Here is a 20,755-nt window from a genome sequence, read left to right as displayed (position 1 = left end):
GATCCATCTCCTTTCTCTGAATCCTATCAACACGGATAATTTGGCTTCAGTTGCGTGTGGGTTTTTATATAAGGAGAAATTTTGCTTATCATGATCGCTCAGATAGTTGAAATGCTGGTTATGATCAAAACATTCCCTTTAAAAAAAAATTGGACTTGGGAACTTTCTTTATTGGAGTCTGTAAACTTACATGTCATGTTTCCAAACCCATAAAGCTGTGGTGCAGACTGAAGAAAGTAGCAAATTTGCCAAGGTCATGAGTGTTGGCTTGCAAAGTCTTGGTAAACAGCCTGCCAGCCTCTTCTTGTCAATATTCTCTGTTTGCATCCCTATTAGTTGAGCATACTGCCTTTCTATTTCTGTCTCTATTCTATTTCAAGCTTTTATAGGACAAACTGTACTTACGGCTTCATGCACATGGCTTCTAAATGTCTTTAAGAAATGCCTATTGCTGTTTAGGGACAGAGTAAGGAGTCTGCTCCAGCCCATCTCCTTCTCATACAGTGAACTAGGAAACCCCCAGGCTAACTAGGTATGCAGTCCTGGGGGTTTCTCTGGAAAGATGCCAAAACATATAGGCTCTGAAATCTGATTTACTTAGTTACATCTGGTTCTGTTATTTGTTAATTATGTGAACTTGAGAAAGTCCATCTATTTACAGAACCTGTGCCTCTCATCCTTGTAAAATCACTGACAAGGTGCAGGACATTATGATAGATCCTCTACAGACACAAAAGCCATTAGGCTTTACTGAGCATCTGCTATGTTCCAGCTACTATGTTTGTTGTTGAGAAGACTGTTGAATAACATACCTGAAGGCCCTGTCTTTGTGGCACTTACTATCTTAAACAGTAGCGCAAGTATTACATTCCTAATTCTGATGATAATTTCAGATTCCTGCAGCCAGAAGCAGCAGTTCACTCAGACTTGCTTCCAATTTTCTGTTTCTCTGGGAATTGCTCCCCTTGGCCAGGGTAAGGTGTTCAGCACTCACATCAGCAGCTAACGCAGAGTGCAAAGACCGCACATCTGAGATATCACGATGCTACATATTTGTCTCCTGTAAAACATCAGAAAGTAGAAGTTCACCTCCAGTGTAAGATGCTCTGTTCTAGTCTCTTAATCGGTGATTGTGTCTTCTTCACCCTTTCACCCTGTAAGACAAATTTCAGGGTAATTTGGTTTGTATGAGAATGAAGGACTGTTATCATTTCACTGAATTATTTCTTCAGAGTGTATGATCACACACATAAGTGCATATTCCCAACTCAATCTTACTAACTTGCTGGGGTGTTTTTATGTCTATTACTGAGCTGTAGTTGTATAATTTGTTCCTGCAAATTGTTAAGAATGATGTGACTCAGAAATAGAGAACAGATTTGTGCTTGCCGGTGTGTGCTGGGGGGGAACAAGGGAGGGAAGGATTGGGAGTTTGGGCTTAGCGAGGAAACATGTTATATATAAAATGTGTAAACAATAAGGTCCTGCTGTATAGCACAGGGAATTGTATCCAATATCCTGTGATAAACCATAATGAAATGGAATATGAAAAAAGCATATCAGTCTATCTATATGAGTCACTTTGATATACAGCAGAAATTAACCCCACATTGAAAATCAACTCTACTTCAATCAAGTAAATGGCATATAAGGTGGCATGACTGGATGAAATAATTATTTCGATTTGCTAAAGTGGTGCAACATTTCAGCATATAAAGGCATCTTACAAGCGATGTGAGTCCAATCTCACTCCTCCTGCTCCATCTCCCACCATCGTATTATGACTAATTTAGCTCTATCCTGGGTCGGGAAGATCCTCTGGAGAAGGAAATGGCAACCCACTCTAGTACTTTTGCCTGGAAAATCCCATGGATGGAGGAGCCTGATAGGCTACAGTCCATGGGGTCGCAAAAATCTGGACACGACTGAGTGACTTCACTTTCACTTTCAAAGCATCAAGAACCCGCGGTTGTCTAGTTCTACTTGAATACAGTGATGGAAGCAAACTCGTTCTTGAACGGACCATTTCATGTTGGGTCAGCATCTTTTGTGAGATGTTCTATTGTGTGCAAAAAGACTGACCTACAGGTTAAAATAAGTAGACTTCAAGTCAAACTTCTGGTCCTTCTGGTGGGGGAGCAGTTTAGAAACAGGAATGTTTTGTTTTCCTGTATCAATTTGCTCTTTCTCCTTACCTGCCCTTTCACTCCCCTAGCAGCCTAAATGTATGCCTGATTTAGAGTGAAGTCCTACATTCTTTATCATTTTGGTCAAAAATTTATACTCTGTTACATTTCTGGTCCCACCTTTGATATTAATTGGTTGCTGCTGCTGCTGCTAAGTCGCTTCAGTCGTGTCCGACTCTGTGCGACCCCACAGACGGCAGCCCACCAGGCTCCCCCATCCCTGGGATTCTCCAGGCAAGAGCACTGGAGTGGGTTGCCATTTCCTTCTCCAATGCATGAAAGTGAAAAGTGAAAGTGAAGTTGCTCAGTCGTGTCCAACTCTTAGCGACCCCATAGACTGCAGCCTACCAGGCTCCTCCATCCGTGGAGGAGCCTCTTTCCAGGCAAGAGTACTGGAGTGGGTTGCCGTTTCCTTCTCCAATTAATTGGTTACCATTTAAGAATTAGATTATCCATCCATTCATAACTGATATAGATCATTAGCCTGAAGCACCTGTGTCTCCCTGACAGGCACCTACTAGATACTGAGAACACAGTGTAAGATGTGACTTTAAGTGTGCTAAACTTGCTCTTCTCTCCAAGGGAGAATAGATTGATGAAAACCAGAAATCAGTAAGTGAGAGAGATTCATGTTGTAGTGATCCTTGTTAACCCCTTTGGGTTCCAAAGATGCTGATTCTCTCCCAGTAACTCTAGAGGAAGACAGGAAACTTGAGAAACTCTCCTCGGATGTCCTTTTGGATTGAGTGGAACTTCAAAGTAAGTTCCAATGTCAGAGCTACAGATGTTCACATGAGGAACTGATTTCCCCCATTTCACTGAGTCCTATTCTACATCACTCACTCTCCAGGAAGAAGTTGGCAAGCACGGTAATTAAGTCATTCTATGGTATTAAGATAGGCGCTCAGAGGAGACTTTATCTTCTCTCAGCCCTACTGTATTGATACTAGAAGTACTTCAGTGTCCTCAAGAATTCTGCAGAAGAAGGTGGAAAAGTAGTTTGTACTTTTATTTTTTGACAGCCACAGAACTATCTTCGGTCATTTGAACTTTAAGGGTAAATTTACTAATTTTAAATTCAGGAAGAAATTGAACATTTAGAAAAGCAAAAGGGTTATTTTCTTCTAGCCTCGATAAGCAGAAAATGCCACAAATTCAAAGTAATTCAACTTATTATTTCATAATAAGTTGGCTGAAATCACTAGATGTTAGATTAGTTTAGCTGCTTTCTTCTCTTATTTTAAGGACAATATAGGCTCAGTATAGAAATTTAGAAGAGTAAAATACAAACTGTCTGTGGTACAATTAAACGGGGATTAGCCAGTGCTTATATTAGTTTTGACTAGTCTCACTGCACACTTAAATTTTAGAAATGAATGCAGTATTTTATTTTAAAGAAAAAGTTAAGTATCTAATTTAAGAAAGAGAGATGGGTGACACTGAAGAATAGGCTGGGAGGGGCTCTTATTCTGAGGACAGTGCAATGTGAGTATCAGGCACTTTCCTCTGTTGTCATTATTCATCCATTGTCGTCCATCCGCTCATCCTTCCCTTGATGTTCCCTCTGCTTTGTCTCAGGAGTTCTGCTAAAATTGAATGCAGAATTGAGGGAACTCAAGGGTTTTATGTTTAGAGTAGATAAGGTTTCAGCTCACTAGACCTCACACTGCTAAATTTCTTCACTCTTCTTTAAATTACTATTTTGAAAATAAAATGAGACAGTGTTCTTTCCTTCCCTCCTTTACATTCACCTTACTCCACAAATACTTTCTGAGCCCCAAGAGCATGACAGACACCTTACTAGGCAGGGGGAATGCAAAGGAAAGTAGAAATGCAAATGTTTCCTCCCATGGCTTTTAAAGTTTTAAACTTGTAATTAGGGGATATTATGCAAATACATGAAAGATAGTGAAGGTGTAATTACACTGATGCTCACAATTCAGCTCAATTATGTTGTAGTCCTGTTGCTATGATCCCTACAATCGAAGATGCAACATGAATGACCAGTGAATGACCATGGTTGCTCACTGTATACGCGACACTCGATGCTCCTTGCCACGGCTGCAGGGAGTGACCACAGGGCTTCATCTGGTTGTGGGTGACACAGCCCGTGGGTGCTGGGCTGAGCTTGGAATCCCAAATTGAGGTAGCTTTGTGAATTGATGTCTAAGTTTTCCTCTGACTTCCTCTTTCCCTTTGCTTTTAAGCCTTTTGCTAATGGGTGCCTTCCTACCTCTGTGATTTACCAAAACAAAACTATTATGATGCCAGGCTTCTTACTGAAACTGTGTGAATATGGAGTGTTGTTGCCTTTATAGTCAGATCCGAACTCTGTAGTTTGCTCTCAAAACTCTACATAATCTGACCCCTTCCTGGCTTTCTATCCTTATTTCTTGTTACCTCTCTTTTTCCTAAAGTCAGTACACAGACCCTGTAAATCATCTTTAGCTTTTCTCACTTAGTATGCTGTGACTTATCTGTGGATCTTCACCCATACGTTTACCTGTGCTTGGAGAGTATCCCTTCCCGCTTTGTGATCTGAAATTTTAACCATTATTTTTTAAAAATAATATTCTCCAGGCCAGAATACTGGAGTGGGTAGCCTTTCCCTTCTCCAGGGGATCTTCCTGACCCAGGAATCGAACCGGGGTCTCTTGCTTTGGAGGTGGATTCTTTACCAACTGAGCTGTCAGGGTTCAGGGCTTTACCAACTGAGCTGAAACAATAATCTCATTTATTTATTTTTGGCTGTGCTGAGTCTTCGTTGCTGCATAGACTTTTCTGTAGTTGTGGCCCTCAGGCTTCTCATCGTGGGGGCTTCTTGTGTGGAGCCCAGGCTCTAGGGTGTGCGGGCTTCGGTAGTTGAGACGCCTGGGCTCAGCTGTCGTGGCTCCCGGCTTTAGAGCACAGGCTCAGTAGTTGTGGCTATGGGCTTGGCTGCTCAGCAGCGTGTGAACACGTGACTCCTGCACTGGCAGGTGGATTCTTTATCATTGAGACACCAGGGAAACCCAAATCATTACTTTTTTGTAGCGGCCTTTGCTGTTCCCCACACTCCATTTTGTGAGTTAAATAAATTTAACCTATGCACTCCATCGCCACTTCCCCCCACCACTCCAGCTTTCTTTCTGTATCGGAGCCTTGGGGCATGTATTTGAATCCAGGAAATTTACTTTAAACCTTATGCTGTTGAGATTGCCACTTGCTGATAGTAAATTCTATGGAAAAGTTCCCTAAAAATCTCTGAATTTCAGTCATTTCGTTGTTGAAATGCAGGAATGGTCTCTGGTTGGCTGTGAGAATAGATGACATATGTCGATGCAAGATGTTTACCAGATAATAAGTAGTCAGTAGTGTGACAGTAATAGCAACAGTAACAATAACACATATTTCCCGTGTGTGTTATCTCCCACAAAGCTGTGGGTCTTTGAGGGCAGAGACCATGTCTGTGTTGCTTATAATCATGTTTGGTGCATAATTAACCAGTGAATGGATGAGGTCTTTGTACCACAGCCAGGCCAACATCTTACCACTGCAGCCAATTTGCATGTGGCCCTTATCCTGGTATAATTAGCAGAAGCAGCCCTTAGGAGAGATGGTCCTCACACTTGCAGATGATGCATGATGTGTGAAAGTTTGGGATGTCTTCAGCATCATGATCACACGGAGAAGGTCCTGGGGTGGGTTGACAGAACAGTCTTGATACACTGAAGTGAGCAGGTTTAAACAGATACATGGAGACCAACCAAGAGAGCAGCAGCTTATTAGCATGTATTCTGATTTCTCAGGACCAGATATGGAGTCTTATGAACATTTGCCCCCTGTAAATTGCTATTCTTACACACCCACAGGTCTTTATTTGTAATGTTAAGTTGGTTACTTCAATGAGCCATGTGCAAGTGTGTGTGTGTGTGTGTGTGTGTGTGAATATTAATAACCGGATGAAAGGAATGAATATAGAAACACAATGCTCTGCCTTTTAAGATCATGAGGGCTCTGGATTTTGCAGAGATTTGCTAAAAATAATTCTCCAGAAGAAAGAGAAAGTACACAGTGTTTGCTAAGAGCTTTTTTCTCCATTTTCTCAGGATGGAATTTTGGGAGATTTTCACTCAGCTTATAGATAGGCTTTACTGTAATGTTTTCAGTTAGTTGTATATAGTTGAGGATGTTATGAAGTAGAAACAGCTTCAGTTATTGTACAGTTAACATTTAATTTTTCTGTTTTTCAAATAGATCATCTCAGATTATAAAACCAATTCTGCACAATAGGTGTCTTATCTCCGTATTAGAGGCAAAGTAACTGAAGCTCAAATAAATAGTGTTAATTTCTTCAGTTCACGTAGTTAGCGAGATCTGTCTTACTTAGCTTATTGTTTTTTTAAAACATATGCTGTTCCCTTCTCCCTCAGTTATTTCTAAATACAAAAGAAAGGACCATCAAAATCTAAGAATATGATATGATTTACTAATCAGAGGCTATTGATAAATGTATGGAAAATATGGCACAAGTAAGTTCTAACATAAATAATAACAGTATTTTGAATGACTTAATTTTTGATAGCAAAACTGTGATGGTCAAGAGTGACGCATGTCAATACATTCTGAGTCTCAGGAATGCATGTATATGAATGGGAACATCCATGAACCATACTTTATTCAAATTTTTCTCTTTTAATAAAAATGCTAATAGAATATTAAAATGCACATAAATTAAAATGATCATAAATTTGTATTAATACCACATTAATGAATTTATTCCCACATTCATTAAGATAAAGCGGCATTTCAACATTTCCTCTTGTTAATAAGTTTAGTACAATAAATGAAATGGATACAATTTGAGGTTCAATAAATATTTGATGTAATCTTATGCTTTAACTTTTTAAAATATTCAGAAGTAAAATAGGCGATCTAGATGCATTTGGATGCGTCATTGCTGTTTTATGTCTTTTGTATAATCTTTTCATTTATTGAGGAGCTAAATAAAATTTAAATTGGCAAAGAAAGTGATAAAATCTGTTCTGAATAAAAAGTGATCCCAAGAGAATGCAATGCCTTTTGAGTTTCTAGGAGTTTCTTTGCACAAGACTTTTTCCTTCAATTTATACATATATATATTTTAAGGAACAGGTATTTAAAAATCTCATGATGCAAGAACTAACTATGCACGTGTGCTTAGTTGCTCAGTCGTGTCCAACTCTTTGTGACCCCATGGACTGTAGCTCGCCAGGCTCCTCGGTCCATGGGGATTCTCCAGGCAAGAATACTGGAGTGGGTTGCTATGCCCTCCTCCAGGGGTCTTCCCAACCCAGGGATAGAATCCAGGTCTCCTGCATTGCAGGTGGATTCTTTACCATCTGAGCCACCAGGGAAGCCCAAGAACTAATTATATTGGCATTTAAATAATTGTGTTTATATGAAAATATGTGCATTTAGGCAATATTTTACAACTATAATCCAATGAGTTTTGCTTTTAAAAATGCAAATTAAAAATATATTTTCTTGCTTTATTTTTTAATAGGAGTCTATATAGTATAAAGAAAAAGCACCATATATCAGAACACTTTTGTTTCCCTCCTGAGAATAAACTATGAAATTTTGGGATTCTGTTTTCCCCAGTACATACCAAAATGTTTTAGGCAGAGTAGGTGTTCAGTAAATATTTGTTGCCATTATTGAAGATGGATCTGAATTCCTGCTGCAAAATTTTTATTTCTCAAAGAAGTCTCATTTCTGGAAAATGTGCTCCCATAATCTGTTCTCAGTCATCTTTGTAAAATGGGAATAATCTTCCTGGGCTAGAAGAATTATACAAATCAAAGTGGAAAAAAAAAAACTTACACAAACAGAAGGTCTTAACATCTATCAGATTGTTAGAATTATGGCACGTTATGAATACAGGAGCCAGAGCTGAGTTGAACTTTAGGCCCGCTGCACTCGTTTCCATCAAAAAGAATCTGTGGAGATGTTACAGTATACCTTCCCTTTTCCTATGTTTCATATGAAATATTCTAATTCAATGACTTTTGGAAAAAATGAAAAGAATTAGTACATGAAAAGTGATTCACACAGTTTTTGGCACACAGATAGTAGCCCATAAAAATAAATAATAATAATAACTTTAAACGTATTAACAAATCGAAAAGAATGCATACATTTTCATGTATTATTATCAATCTTTTTATCATTCTAGTTGCACATCAGTTCATACTAAGCAAGTAAATATATTAATAAATTGAAGGAACACATATTTTAGTGTTTTCTGCTCAATATTTTTATCATTGTAAATGTGTATCAATTTATACTGAACAGGCCAAAGTATTTTTTAAAGGCATTCAAACGTATTTGTTGACTCTCATTATACTTGATATACAGAGGGTTGCACAGACTCTCTGTGCAGCTGCTGTTGGCAGAAATTGATGAAGTTATAAGCAATGTAGAAAGAAACAACTTTATATTGGAACATGAGGTAGCCAAAACATACTTTGCAAATTGCCACATCACTAACCAATGTCCCCTTTCATTTTAGCTACACACAGACCTGGATCCTGGGAGCAAAAAAATCAAATACATCCTGTCAGGCGATGGAGCTGGGACTATCTTTCAAATAAATGACGTAACAGGAGATATCCATGCTATAAAGAGACTTGACCGAGAGGAAAAAGCTGAGTACACCCTAACAGCTCAGGCAGTGGACTGGGAAACAAATAAGCCTCTTGAGCCTCCTTCTGAATTTATTATTAAAGTCCAAGACATCAACGACAATGCCCCAGAGTTTCTCAACGGACCCTATCATGCCACCGTGCCAGAGATGTCCATTTTGGGTATGTATGCTTCCATTTTCACCGAACTATTAAGAATCATCTTTAAAATAGCTTTTGGCATTAGGGATAGTGTGTGACTGAATAAGAGACATTTATTACCATCTTATCTCTAATTTGCATTTCCAAATCCCCATTTTTGGCCTCAGTTCCACAGCTCAATAGCTTTAGTCCCTGAGTAATAGGAACTGACGAAGCAGTTTTATTAAAATCTCTCTCCTTGCACGACAGTACTTCAATAGGCTGAATTTGTATTCCTCTCATAGACCTGCAGTTCGAGTATTGTTACTGAGGCGGATTTATCAAGATTTGTTCCAACATGCCAGACTAATCCTATTGATATTTGCTTGATGTTTAGTTATTTGTTTGTGTGTATTCACATGCAGATATAGCACATAGAGAAATAGAAAACCATCTAGGTCTGTAGTCAGCCAGCTATTGCATTGAGCTGGTGGGTAGAGTCTAGAGTGGATTAGGAAATCAGCTACTAGAGGCTTGTGTGTTGTGCTTATCTTACTTGAACTGAACTTTTAAAAGAATCCCTGCTGTCACCAATGACTCACTCCCACTTTTTGTGAGCCATTGAAATATTCATTATACTCTACAGAACAACAGTTATTCCAAACACGGTTTTCTACCTTTTCCTTCCCTTTTTTTGTGTTTGCTTATTTATCCCCAAATCAGTGTTATCTGGTAGTTCAGCTGGTAAAGAATCTGCTTGGAATGCAGGAGACAACAGTTCGATTCCTGGGTTGGAAAGATCTGTTGGAGAAGGGATAGACTACCCAGTCCAGTATTCTCTGGCTTCCCTGTTGGCTCAGATGGTAGAGAATCCGCCTGCAATGCGGGAGACCTGGGTTTGATCCCTGGGTTGGCAAGATTCCCTGGAAAAGGGAACAGTTACCCACTCCAGCGTTCTGGCCTGGAGAACTCCATGGGCGGAGGAGCCTGGCAGGCCACAGTCCATGGGTTGCAAAGAGTTTGACACGACTGAGTGACTTTTCACTTCACTTCATCCTCAAACTCTGGCCTTGATACAGGAATTCCTGACCCAGGACTTTATACCAGGATAAAAGGAAATTTTAGAGTTCTTACTTGTCTGACAAAAGTAGTAGACAGAATGCAAGATCCAGGGCCCAAGATCACCAAAGTCATTCCTAAGCATACAGTGGATGGAATGGATACCCTAGTTTGTTTCAAACTGCATTTAAGGCAACCTATAAAGATATAATCTATGCAGCAAAATCACATGAATTAGAAGTAGGTGAACATAATGTGATAAAACACACACACACACACACACACAAATAGAGATACAAATCAAAAACCCAAATTAGGTAAATAGTTTGGCTTCATTTGATCTCTTATTTTTTAACCTACACTAACTTTGGTAGATGTACCTATTGCAGCAGCAAATCAGAATTGACTTCAGGTGTTCACATCTTACCAGTGTATTTCTTCTACCTAGACCCTATTTTGTCTATTTCTTGTGTGAAGAATCCTACTTTTATGTATTTTTTTCCCTTCTTATCAAAATCAAATCACTCCACTATGGTAGGCTGAAACGACATTTTTTCTAGGAAAAGTTTGTGGGAAACTTCTAGGGATTTCTAGCAGGAAGTTATTTCTCTTCCATCACTACTACAACAGAAAGGAACCCACGAACAATCAAAAACACCTTCGTGTTCATACTTCTTTTAAATTCTGACAGGTAAACAGGAGCTGAGAAATACTATTTTTTTTTCTTTCTTTTGATTTGCTTCTTATTTCATCAAGTTATTTAGGGCAGAGAACTTGCCTAATCCATCTTTAAAAAAAAAACTTTTTATTGTATATCGAGGTATAGATGATTGACAATGTTGTGATAGTTTCAAGTGGAACAGTGAAGGGGACTCAGCCATGCGTGCATGTGTTTCCATTCTCCCTCAAGTTCCCCTCCCCTCCAGGCTGCCACATAACATTGAGCAGAGTTCCATGTGCTATACGGCAGTTCCTTTTTGGTTATCCATCTTAAATATGGCAGTGTGTCCCTGTCCACCAAACTTCCAAACTATTCCATCCCCCTAGCAACCATAAATTTGATCTGTAAGTTTATGAATCTTTCTCTGTTAGTGTAAGGTGATTTTAAAGGACTATTACCACTTACAATACATAGAGAATTGTTGTTGTTTAATTGCCAAGTTGTGTTCAATTCTTTATGACCCCATGGACTGTAGCCTGCTAGGCTCCTCTGCCCATGACGTTTCCTAGGCAAGAATACTGGAGTGGGTTGCCATTTCCTTCTCCAGGGGATCTTCCTGATCCAGGGAGAGAACCCACGTCTCCTGGATTGGCAGATTAATTCTTTACTGCTGAGCCACCTGGAAGCCCCACATACAGAATACTTAATTACGAATAAATGATCAACTGCTGCTGCTGCTAAGTCGCTTCAGTCGTGTCAGACTCTGTGCGATCCCATAGGCGGCAGCCCACCAGGCTCCCCTGTCCCTGGGATTCTTCAGGCAAGAACACTGGAGTGGGTTGCCATTTCCTTAGAAAGCTGCTATTTTTTTCCTCATTATTATAATTTCTACATCTTTAATGGCCAAGTCTATACCTATTTATTATAGATGTATCAGAGGCTTCCATTCTTGTGTATATGAGTCATGTCCCTGATAAATATGCTCAGGGGAAAAAATAAAATACAAACTTCATGGTCAATTTCAGCTAAGGAAAGGAATTTAAAGATATTATTAGCTATATAATGCAATGTGTATGTGAACCTATACGTTGTTCCTCTATCTGAAAGATTTTTCTTTATAAGACTATAGCAATATAGTACAGCATTTCTTTATAAATATAGTCTAGTATTTATACTATATTTGTACTGCTCAATACTATACTATGTATACAATATAGTATAGTATTTCTTTATAAAAGAAATAATCTACACTAACTTAACATAGTTATTTTAAAAATGCTTAGCTTGTTACATCTCTTGAAAACCAATGGAATATGCTGCGGTCGAAAGAGGGGGGTTTTGAAACCAAATGGATGAAATTTTGAATCCTGGTTCTATCCCTTATTATCTGCTTGACTTTGAAATTCAAGGAGGTGAAACTGTTGCTGATTTCCCTTAGCCACAATGAGAAGATAACAACTTCTATCTTGCTTTCCTTTTTTGAGAATCGCATGATAAAATACAAGGTAAAAGCATGTCATAAAGTAAATAAGTGTTCAATAATTGGTAGTTGTGGTTTATAAAATTATTTTTATTAATCTCGTTCCTGTATCACCTTTGGACTTTTCCTCTGTATCGATTTTATGCATCGGGCGTCTGGTTTCTGTTTGACTCCAGCCTCTCTGGTTAAAGGAGGAAGAGGCAGCTGCACTATTTTATTGTCAAGTGTGAATTATTCCCTTCATTTCTCATGAAGGTGAATATCAGGATGAAGGTCAGCTCCTATCTCTGCTCTCTCCCTATTACCACTGTTCTCTTCCAGCCTGCCTCTTCCCTCCCTGCCTTCCTTCTTTCATTTTTCTTCCTTTGCTACTGCAGAAATGCCAGCACCTGCACCTGAACACCCTGAAGAGTGCCAGCAAGGACTGGGGGATTTCACTGTTGCAGAGAGAGAAAAATAAAATTATAATTGAGAAATTTACCAATATTATATTGAAATGAATGTGATATTCCAGAACTGTCTGCCAGTTGACAGGCTGTCAAGACAAAACACACATATATATTTGCCCAAATGGCAGCTAAATTATTTTAGAAATATCTTATTTGGAAACTGGAGGCAGAGCTCTCTTATATTCTACTGTTTATTTCAGAACTGGATGAGAATTCACTTTTATAGCAATACTGTGTAAAGAACGATGTGTGAGCTTATCTGATTTTTTACTGTGGATCCCAAGCTAGCAAGGTTAAAGTTGGTTTTTCAATGAAAATTTGCCCACACTTAATAAGTTCCAGACACTTTAAATATTTTTATGCTATTGGATATTGGAGTGAGGGATTGTAAACCCTGATTGTGTGTTCACACCTGTGCTGAGTTGCGTCTGATTCTTTGCTACCCTATGGACTGTAGCCCACCAGAATCCTCTGTCCATGGAATTTTTCAGGCAAGAATACTGGAGTGGGTTGCTATTTCCTACTCCAAGGGATCCTCCCAACCCAGGAATCAAACCCTCATCTCTTGTGTCCAGCCCTAGGTTCAGGTAAAACGAAATCTGTATTTAGCTTGGAAATAGAATCTCAAATAATTTGTCTGCAAATCTGCTTTCTACCTGTGTTAGTGATATAACCCATCTAAACCTCACCTCTATCTGTGTAGTGTGCATAAGAATCCTTACCTAAGAAAATATGTTTGGAAAAATTCAATGAGTATATTCGAATTACTTGGCATAGCCATAGAGTTGGTGCTCAGTTGATATTTGTTTCTTTACAAACATCCATCTTCGAGCTGCTTATACTAGTATGATTCAGTAAATTGTGTATATGATATGAATACCTTGAAAGTGAAGTGAAAGTCGCTCAGTCATGTCTGACTCTGCGACCCCATGGACTATACAGTACATGGAATTCTCCAGACCAGAATACTGAAGTGGGTAGCTGTTTCCTTCTCCAGGGGATCTTCCCAACCCAGGGATTGAACCCAGGTCTCCTGCATTGCAGGCAGATTCTTTACCAGCTGAGCCACAAGGGAAGTCCAAAAATACTGGAGTGGGTGACCTATCCCTTCTCCAGTGGATCTTCCCCGGGGATTGAACCGAGGTCTTCTGCATTGCAGGCAGATTCTTTACCAACTGAATTATGAGGGAAGCCCTGTGAATGCCTTAGTCAATGAAAAGTTGCTCAAGAAGCCTTAACTGTATGTTTCACAATTGCACACATTGGAATGAACCCTATTTTATTCTAAAGGGTATATTAGTAAAAAAAGGAGATAAAGGGATGGATGAGAAAGCCAAGTAGGACTTGAGCTGGAATGAATGACTGCATTGTTGAGTGCAAAGTTGTATAAAACATGGCACTGGAGGTTTTCTGAGTTTTCTTTGAGATTCAAGGCTTCTCTAATGGTGATCAATGTGTATTAAAAAGTTGCTATATTCCCAGTGCTGTTAAAAGCGTGCAATATTCACAACAGTCTTTTAACATTAGTATTGAAATTAACTTTTATATTCATTATTTTTAATCAGAAAAGTGGGGAAAATAATAGATAATCCATACTGAGATATTAAGTGGTAGAGCTGGGATTGAATCCAGATATCTGGCTCTTCTTTCCAAGGTTTGAACCAGTATGCTATACTAAACTTTGATAATATCTCTAGAGAACTTCATTTATATATGCTCTATGATTCCATTGCCTAATGATTCTGTTGCCTATTAATAATAGTTACTGTTTTTCCAAGGTGGAAGTGCTCTTTAGGTTATCATACTTTCCAAATTAAATTGAGAAGCTGGACAAAGAGGACAGGAGTTGGACAAAGAGAAGTGTGGGGGAAATCTTATACAGTTTTTAAAATAGGAATATCAGCATGTTAAAAATATAAGAACAATATATCACATAGAAATGCAAATCACAGTAAAATTAATTGAGAGCCATTTGGTGAATAACTGGGGCTGAAGTGCTATTAATATTAAAGTAAAAACTAAAGAGAATAATGGGGATTGACTTTGGATTTCCTGGTGGTGACTGCAAAAGAGAATGCACTCCCCATCAAAATATATTAATCAAAAAATCAAAAGGTCCAGAGGTTACTTAGTAAAATTTATTTTGGAAAGGAAAATCTCATTGCTTTGCAAAGGCTCATAACTATAGAGGTTATGGATGTCAGTACATAATATGCGAGGGGACTTACTCTACTTGAAACAGTGACTCAGCCAAAGGTAAAGTGTTGACGTTTGAGAACAGTTCTAGTGTTGTCCCTTCTATGTGTTATTCCCTCTCCTGTCTTCTCTTACCACTAGTAGTATGTCTTTCTTTGTAATTTTGTTCCTTTTTGGTGTGTGTATGTGTGCTAAGTCACTTTAGTCATGTCTGACTCTTTGCAACCCCTTGGACTGTAGCCTGCCAAGCTCCTCTGTTCATGGGGATTCCCCAGGCAAGAATATTGGAGTGGGTTGCCATGCCCTCCTCCAGGAAGATCTTCCCAACCCAGGAATGAAACCCGTGTCTCTTGTCTCCTGCATTGGCAGGTGGGTTCTTTACTGCTAGCACCACCTGGGAAGCCCTTTTTTTATGGTAAATATCTTCAAATCCTCTTTTGGAGGGAGGCCCATGTAAGATACAGTCCATTTCTTATGTGTCGTCCATCACCTTTAATGTGAAATACATTTAATCTTAGAGAGAAGTTGCAGTTGTAGTCCAAATTAATGTTTCCTTAACTTTTAGAGTGTGCATTGCTGAGATGATACCCCATCACCGTGAGATTCTTCAATCAGTCTTTGCCACATGGGTGATTTTCTACACAAGCACAATACAACCTTCAAAATTAGGAAATTAATAGTGATACACCATTGCTAATGGATGCACCGACCTCAGTCAGATGTCTCCAGTTGTCCTAATAAAGTCTTTTTATAGCAAAAGGATCAAATCTAGACCTCCCCCCCCAACATGCATTACCATGAGTTCACCTCTAAACCTCCAATGCCAAAGCAGCACCACAGGGTTCATTCTAATTGTTTCTTCTTCTCCAACAGTGAGAACCCTGTTTCTTTTCCCTTGATGTATTTGGTGTTAGCGTCACCCCTCACTGCTGTAGTAAGTGATTTTCATTTGCTGCTCTGCCCATCCCCTGACTCCCTGACACAAATGTTTATTGCTTTCACTCTACTTCTACCTTCCTGCCTTTCTGTGAATTCTTACCTCACCCAGCCATACTCAATGGCTTTTGGAATGAACTGTTTATATGGCAGGCAGTCAGGAATGGAGGCAGGAAATTATATGATACTCTCAAATTCTATTCTCTTGTGTATTTCAGCTGTATTTATGGTACAACAGACCTACGGCAGTGGCTCCAACCTGTGCTCAAAATAGATTTACTGAAAAAAATAAAAGTTAATTGGTCAACACCAAATTAAAGAAAGTAAAATGATTTTCATACATCAGACTGTTTAGAGTATTAGTATATAAGAATTTGATAAATTCATATTTTATGCCCTTTTGGAGATTCAGGCATTTATATGATCCCAGAAACTATTTTTAAAAAGTATCTTGCAAAACTGCGTAATTTTATACTATGAAAGTTATAAAAACACATGTCTAATGAGAAGAGAATTTTGAATCTATGTTAGGTCACATGTTAATTTAGCATGCAGCTAAACAGTCAAATTTGCAGTTTCTAAAGAGCAAATTAAAAATTATGATGACTGTAGCTTACATGCATTAGCTTGTTATTCTTGTCACTGCCCGATAGACATTTTCATCCCATAAAAAGAAGTTTCCCCAATTAATAATTAGAAACTCATTTTCATGTTTTTATTATTAAAGAAGCAGTTTATGTTACAGAAGCTTAAAACATCAAAGGATGTTCATACTGACAAACTGTCTTAAACTTAACGCACATCTTTTTTATAATGTAGAGGTGGTGGTTTTCCTCCTCTCTTTCAGCTAGATTCTGAAAAGAGTTGGTAACATTTCTCTCTTTTAAAGGAGAGATGCAAAGTGAGAAAGAGAAAAACATATCTTGATGGATTTGATTATCGTTTTTGTCTTATTTGATTCAGAGTGACAAACAAAATTGAAATTCTTTAGGAAAACATGGGAGGGAAATCATGAAGATTGAAATAAACATTTTTCAAAGAAATCCAGCTGCTCTACCTGGTATCAGTGTCTGTAACAGCTGTGCTTCCCAAACTCCAAGAAGGGAGAGGACTGTGTAGTTTCTGTTCTGCAGAAGGAAGGGACCTGCATTGTTCTTGTTGTTCAGTTGCTAAGTCGTGTCCGACACTTTGTGACCCCAGGAACCGCATAGACAGTTGGTACAATGACTGAATGTTTTCTTGTATCTTATGATAAAAATAAAGCAGTGATTTCTGGTATGCAGATTTTGGTGGTTCCCAAAGGTCTCCTTAATTGATCTATGGCTTAGAAATCACTGGAGTATACAGATGGGAAAGTTACTGGCAATAAACTGTGAGAGGTACCTAAAACCACTTAGTCTTCCAAAAGGCATTGTTATTTCTATATGGTGGCTAAGAACAAGATTGGCGTATAATGATGGGGATATAAACAAGGTTTATTTGAAAGCCTTCTGCGAAGAGAAAACTCCTTCCATCAAATTTTGCTTTAATGCTTGCTCCTCTGTGCTCTCTAAACCGTAAGGGGACATTTTACGAATCAATTAAGTGATAACAATATACAATCAATTTATTGTACTGTCCCTAATGGGATTCTTACTATTTTTTGGTCAACTTATAATCCTGATATGTTTAATTTTAATGTTCTATGGGCTAAATATCAACCCAAATACGTGAATGCAGATAGGATAGCTTGTGGTGGTGGTTTAGTTGCTAAGTCGTGTCTGACTCTTGCAACCCCATGGACTGTAGCCTGCCAGGCTCCTCTGTCCATGGGATTCTCCAGGCAAGAATACTGGAGTGGGCTGCCATTTCCTTCTCCTATAGGATAGCTTAGGGAAGTTATTAAACTCATATAGAAATATACCTTCTAGAGTCACTTTGAAAATAGTTAAAATTATATAACTACTCATTTTTAGGGCTGCCTTAGGAACTCCAGACCCAATTCCATTTCGGGGTTTCATTGCCAACATAAACTGGACATTTTCAATGGTCTTTTCTTGTAGATTTGGATTGTTGACTTAGGAATTTCATATAAACACCAGACATCTTTGAATTCTTTCTAGAAGATGAATTCTCAATCATTAGGCAGTACATTCTTTTTCAGAATGGTGTAAATCAAAAGAGAATCTTATAAATACCTCATTCAATTTACAAGTTGTAATATTGGTGCACTGATGTTCTATGTAATAGAATAGTACATAAAAATATATTTCAATAATTCCATAAATACCTGAAACTTGAACCTATTGGAAACACTCTGTCCTTAACTCCATCCCAACTGGTGAACAGAGTGGAATTCCCTGTGGGATGGGATTAATTTAGAGACCTGTATCTCCCATTCATGAGTATCTCTTAATTTGAATTGGTGATTTAGAAGATTAAAATTAAACCTTTGGCTCAGCATTTACAGTATCTGAGTGGAGACAGCATTGAGATCAACCTGTCCATATCAACCAGGTCATTCACTCAGTATTCAATTATACAATGGATTCCCAGCCTGTTCATAACAGTAGCTAAAGCTAACTTTCTGGGTTTTTTCCTTTTATTTTTTCCCTCCATTTTACCTCTGTGCTCACTCACAATGAAACTCAATTTGATTATCAAATTAAACTCAGCTTAATTATCCTAGTATTGTTTCTTTGAGCTCTTCAGAAATGTGTCTTCTGCTTACATTCTTTAAGCTTTAATTGTTTGTTTATTTTATTGGTTGTGGCTGGGCTCGGTCCTCATTGCTGTGTGCTGGCTTCTCTAGCTGTGGCCAGTGCGGGCTACTCTGTAGTTGTGGTGTGTGGGCGCTTCATTGCACCGTCTTCTTTTGTTGGGGAGCACGGACTCTAGGGTGCACGGGCTTCACTAGTCGCGGCTCATGGGCTCAGTACTTGCAACACATGGGTTTAGCTGACCTGTGGTATGTCAACTATTTCTGGACCAGGGATCAAACGCAAATCCCCTGTATTGGCAGGCTTATTCTTAACCACCAGACCACCAGGGAAGTCCATCTACTCAGAGTTTTGATTTTCTATTTCTGGATACATTGGGTAATCTCTCTGAAAATTACACCCGCTTCCCTGTTGTTAAATTTTCTATGCTGAATAATACTTCATCCAAGTCTACCCTGAACCCTTCTGAAAAGGTAAGACATATACTGATTCCGATTCAAGTAATCTTCTGGTACTTGAAATACTGAGAAGTATTCTCATATCAGTAAACTTGCACTTATAAGGAAAATCAAAACACTCAACAACAACAAAAAACATTGTATTACAGATGGAAGTTTGAGAAACGCAGGAGGAATTCTACCCAGACAGTTCCATGATCCTGTTTCATCCTATCTCTTTGTCCTCATATGTTAATAAGAATGGATATTTTAGGATTCAACATATTTATTGATTTTTTGAGGCAAAAGGGCAAATCATTCTTAAGTTATTCAAGCCATGTTTGTGTCTAGAGCTCTGTGAATTAGCATCAATACCTACAGTGTTGCAACTTTTTGTTACATACCCATTTCAGAAAATCATGAATTAAAAGGGGCTAGAGAGAAAAAGCATATAGAGTTCAGCCTTTGCCCACATTCGCCTGTCAGAGAAAGGGAGGCACTGCGTGTCAGGGCAGCTTTGAAATACGCAGTTGTGAAATCCTGAAGTATTGGCTGAAAATGAATGTGGGACACCTTTGTCAATATCTTTTTGGTGTATGTCATGCCCTCCTTACCTCTCAGAGCTGGTAGGGGTTCCTAGAGTTTGAACATTTTTTAATATTTCTTTGATTTTTACATTTGTGCATAGTGGACTTAATAATTGTGCTTCCTGGATTCACTGGACTTGGAAAATTGCTATTTGAGTTTTAGGCCCAAATTGCTTTTATTCTCTGGTTGATTAGCTATCACAATTATGTGAGATATGTGCCATTTTTCCTATTCTTATCAGTAATGTTACATAGAGAAAAATATGAAATTTAAATCATGTGTAGATAAGCAAATAGGTCAATACAGGCATGCCTCAGAGATATTGCCAGTTGGGTTCTAGATTGCTACAATAAAGCAAGTTGCAAAATGTTTTGGTTTCCCAGTGTATATAAAAGTCATGTTTATGTTATACTGTATTTATTAAGTGCACAATAGCATTATGTCTAAAAATGTGTGCACACTTTAATTTCTAAAAAATTACTAAAAAATGCTGAGCTAATCATCATCTGACAACACAGGTTTGCCACACACCTCCAATTTGTAAAAAAAAAAAAAATTCAGTATCTATGAAGCATAATAAAATGAAGTATGGCTGCAGATAAAAAATGGTAAAGAAGATATACAAGCTGTTAAAAGAACTGAAGATAAAGCTAAGTATGTAGATGTATGGAGGAAAGAAATGCAAGTTTGCATGTGTGTGTGTATTTGATATTATAATTAGATACCCTAAAAAAAAAGAATAGTTACATTATGAGGCTGTAAGTGGGAACATACAGATTGTCTCAGATTCATGTCTGATTCTAAGCGAACAAGGCTTTCTTCCTTGTGTCTGGTGTCTGTACTAGAAGACTTTAGAGTCAGTATAATCATATTTGTGCCAGTGTTGAAGATGATTTTATTCATTTTCTTTTTGTCAGGGAACATGACACCAAGGAGTCTACTCTTTATAACCATGTCAGACTTCCTGGATTTCATCTTTATATACCAATTATGAATCTTTGCAAGCCGCAAGAGTGGTTTGAGTTCAAGAAATACACTGAGGGCAGGAGAGGGGAAATTCACCAAATAAAGGTCTCTGGAATAGGTATTGAGACGCTGATATGTGTTTTTTCTGAAATCCAAAGCAACGTTAGTCACTTAAGGTTAGCATGATGAATAATTGTTTTAGGATTACACAGGGGTTAATATTTAAAAGTTTATGCCAAACACACTATTCATATATATTCATTTGATCCTAACAACAACCTTATGAGGTGAATTTTATTATTTTTATTTATTA

At 38.2% G+C, this 20,755-nt stretch overlaps 1 protein-coding gene across 1 annotated transcript in view; it reads left to right on the top strand.

Moving 5' to 3' along the window:
- CDH8 (cadherin 8) overlaps positions 1 to 20,755 on the top strand; it is a 397,524-nt gene that overhangs the window by 134,925 nt on the left and 241,844 nt on the right. Inside the window, exon 3 of the mRNA XM_069548935.1 lies at positions 8,719 to 9,013. Coding sequence (XP_069405036.1) covers positions 8,719 to 9,013 — 295 coding nt within the window. The remainder of the gene's footprint in view (positions 1 to 8,718; positions 9,014 to 20,755) is intronic.

The sequence above is a fragment of the Ovis canadensis genome, chromosome 14, assembly GCF_042477335.2.
Source record: "Ovis canadensis isolate MfBH-ARS-UI-01 breed Bighorn chromosome 14, ARS-UI_OviCan_v2, whole genome shotgun sequence".
Classification (NCBI taxonomy): domain Eukaryota; kingdom Metazoa; phylum Chordata; class Mammalia; order Artiodactyla; family Bovidae; genus Ovis; species Ovis canadensis.
The sequence above is the reverse complement of the archived record's forward strand: the minus strand, read 5'-3'. Positions and strand labels throughout refer to the sequence as shown.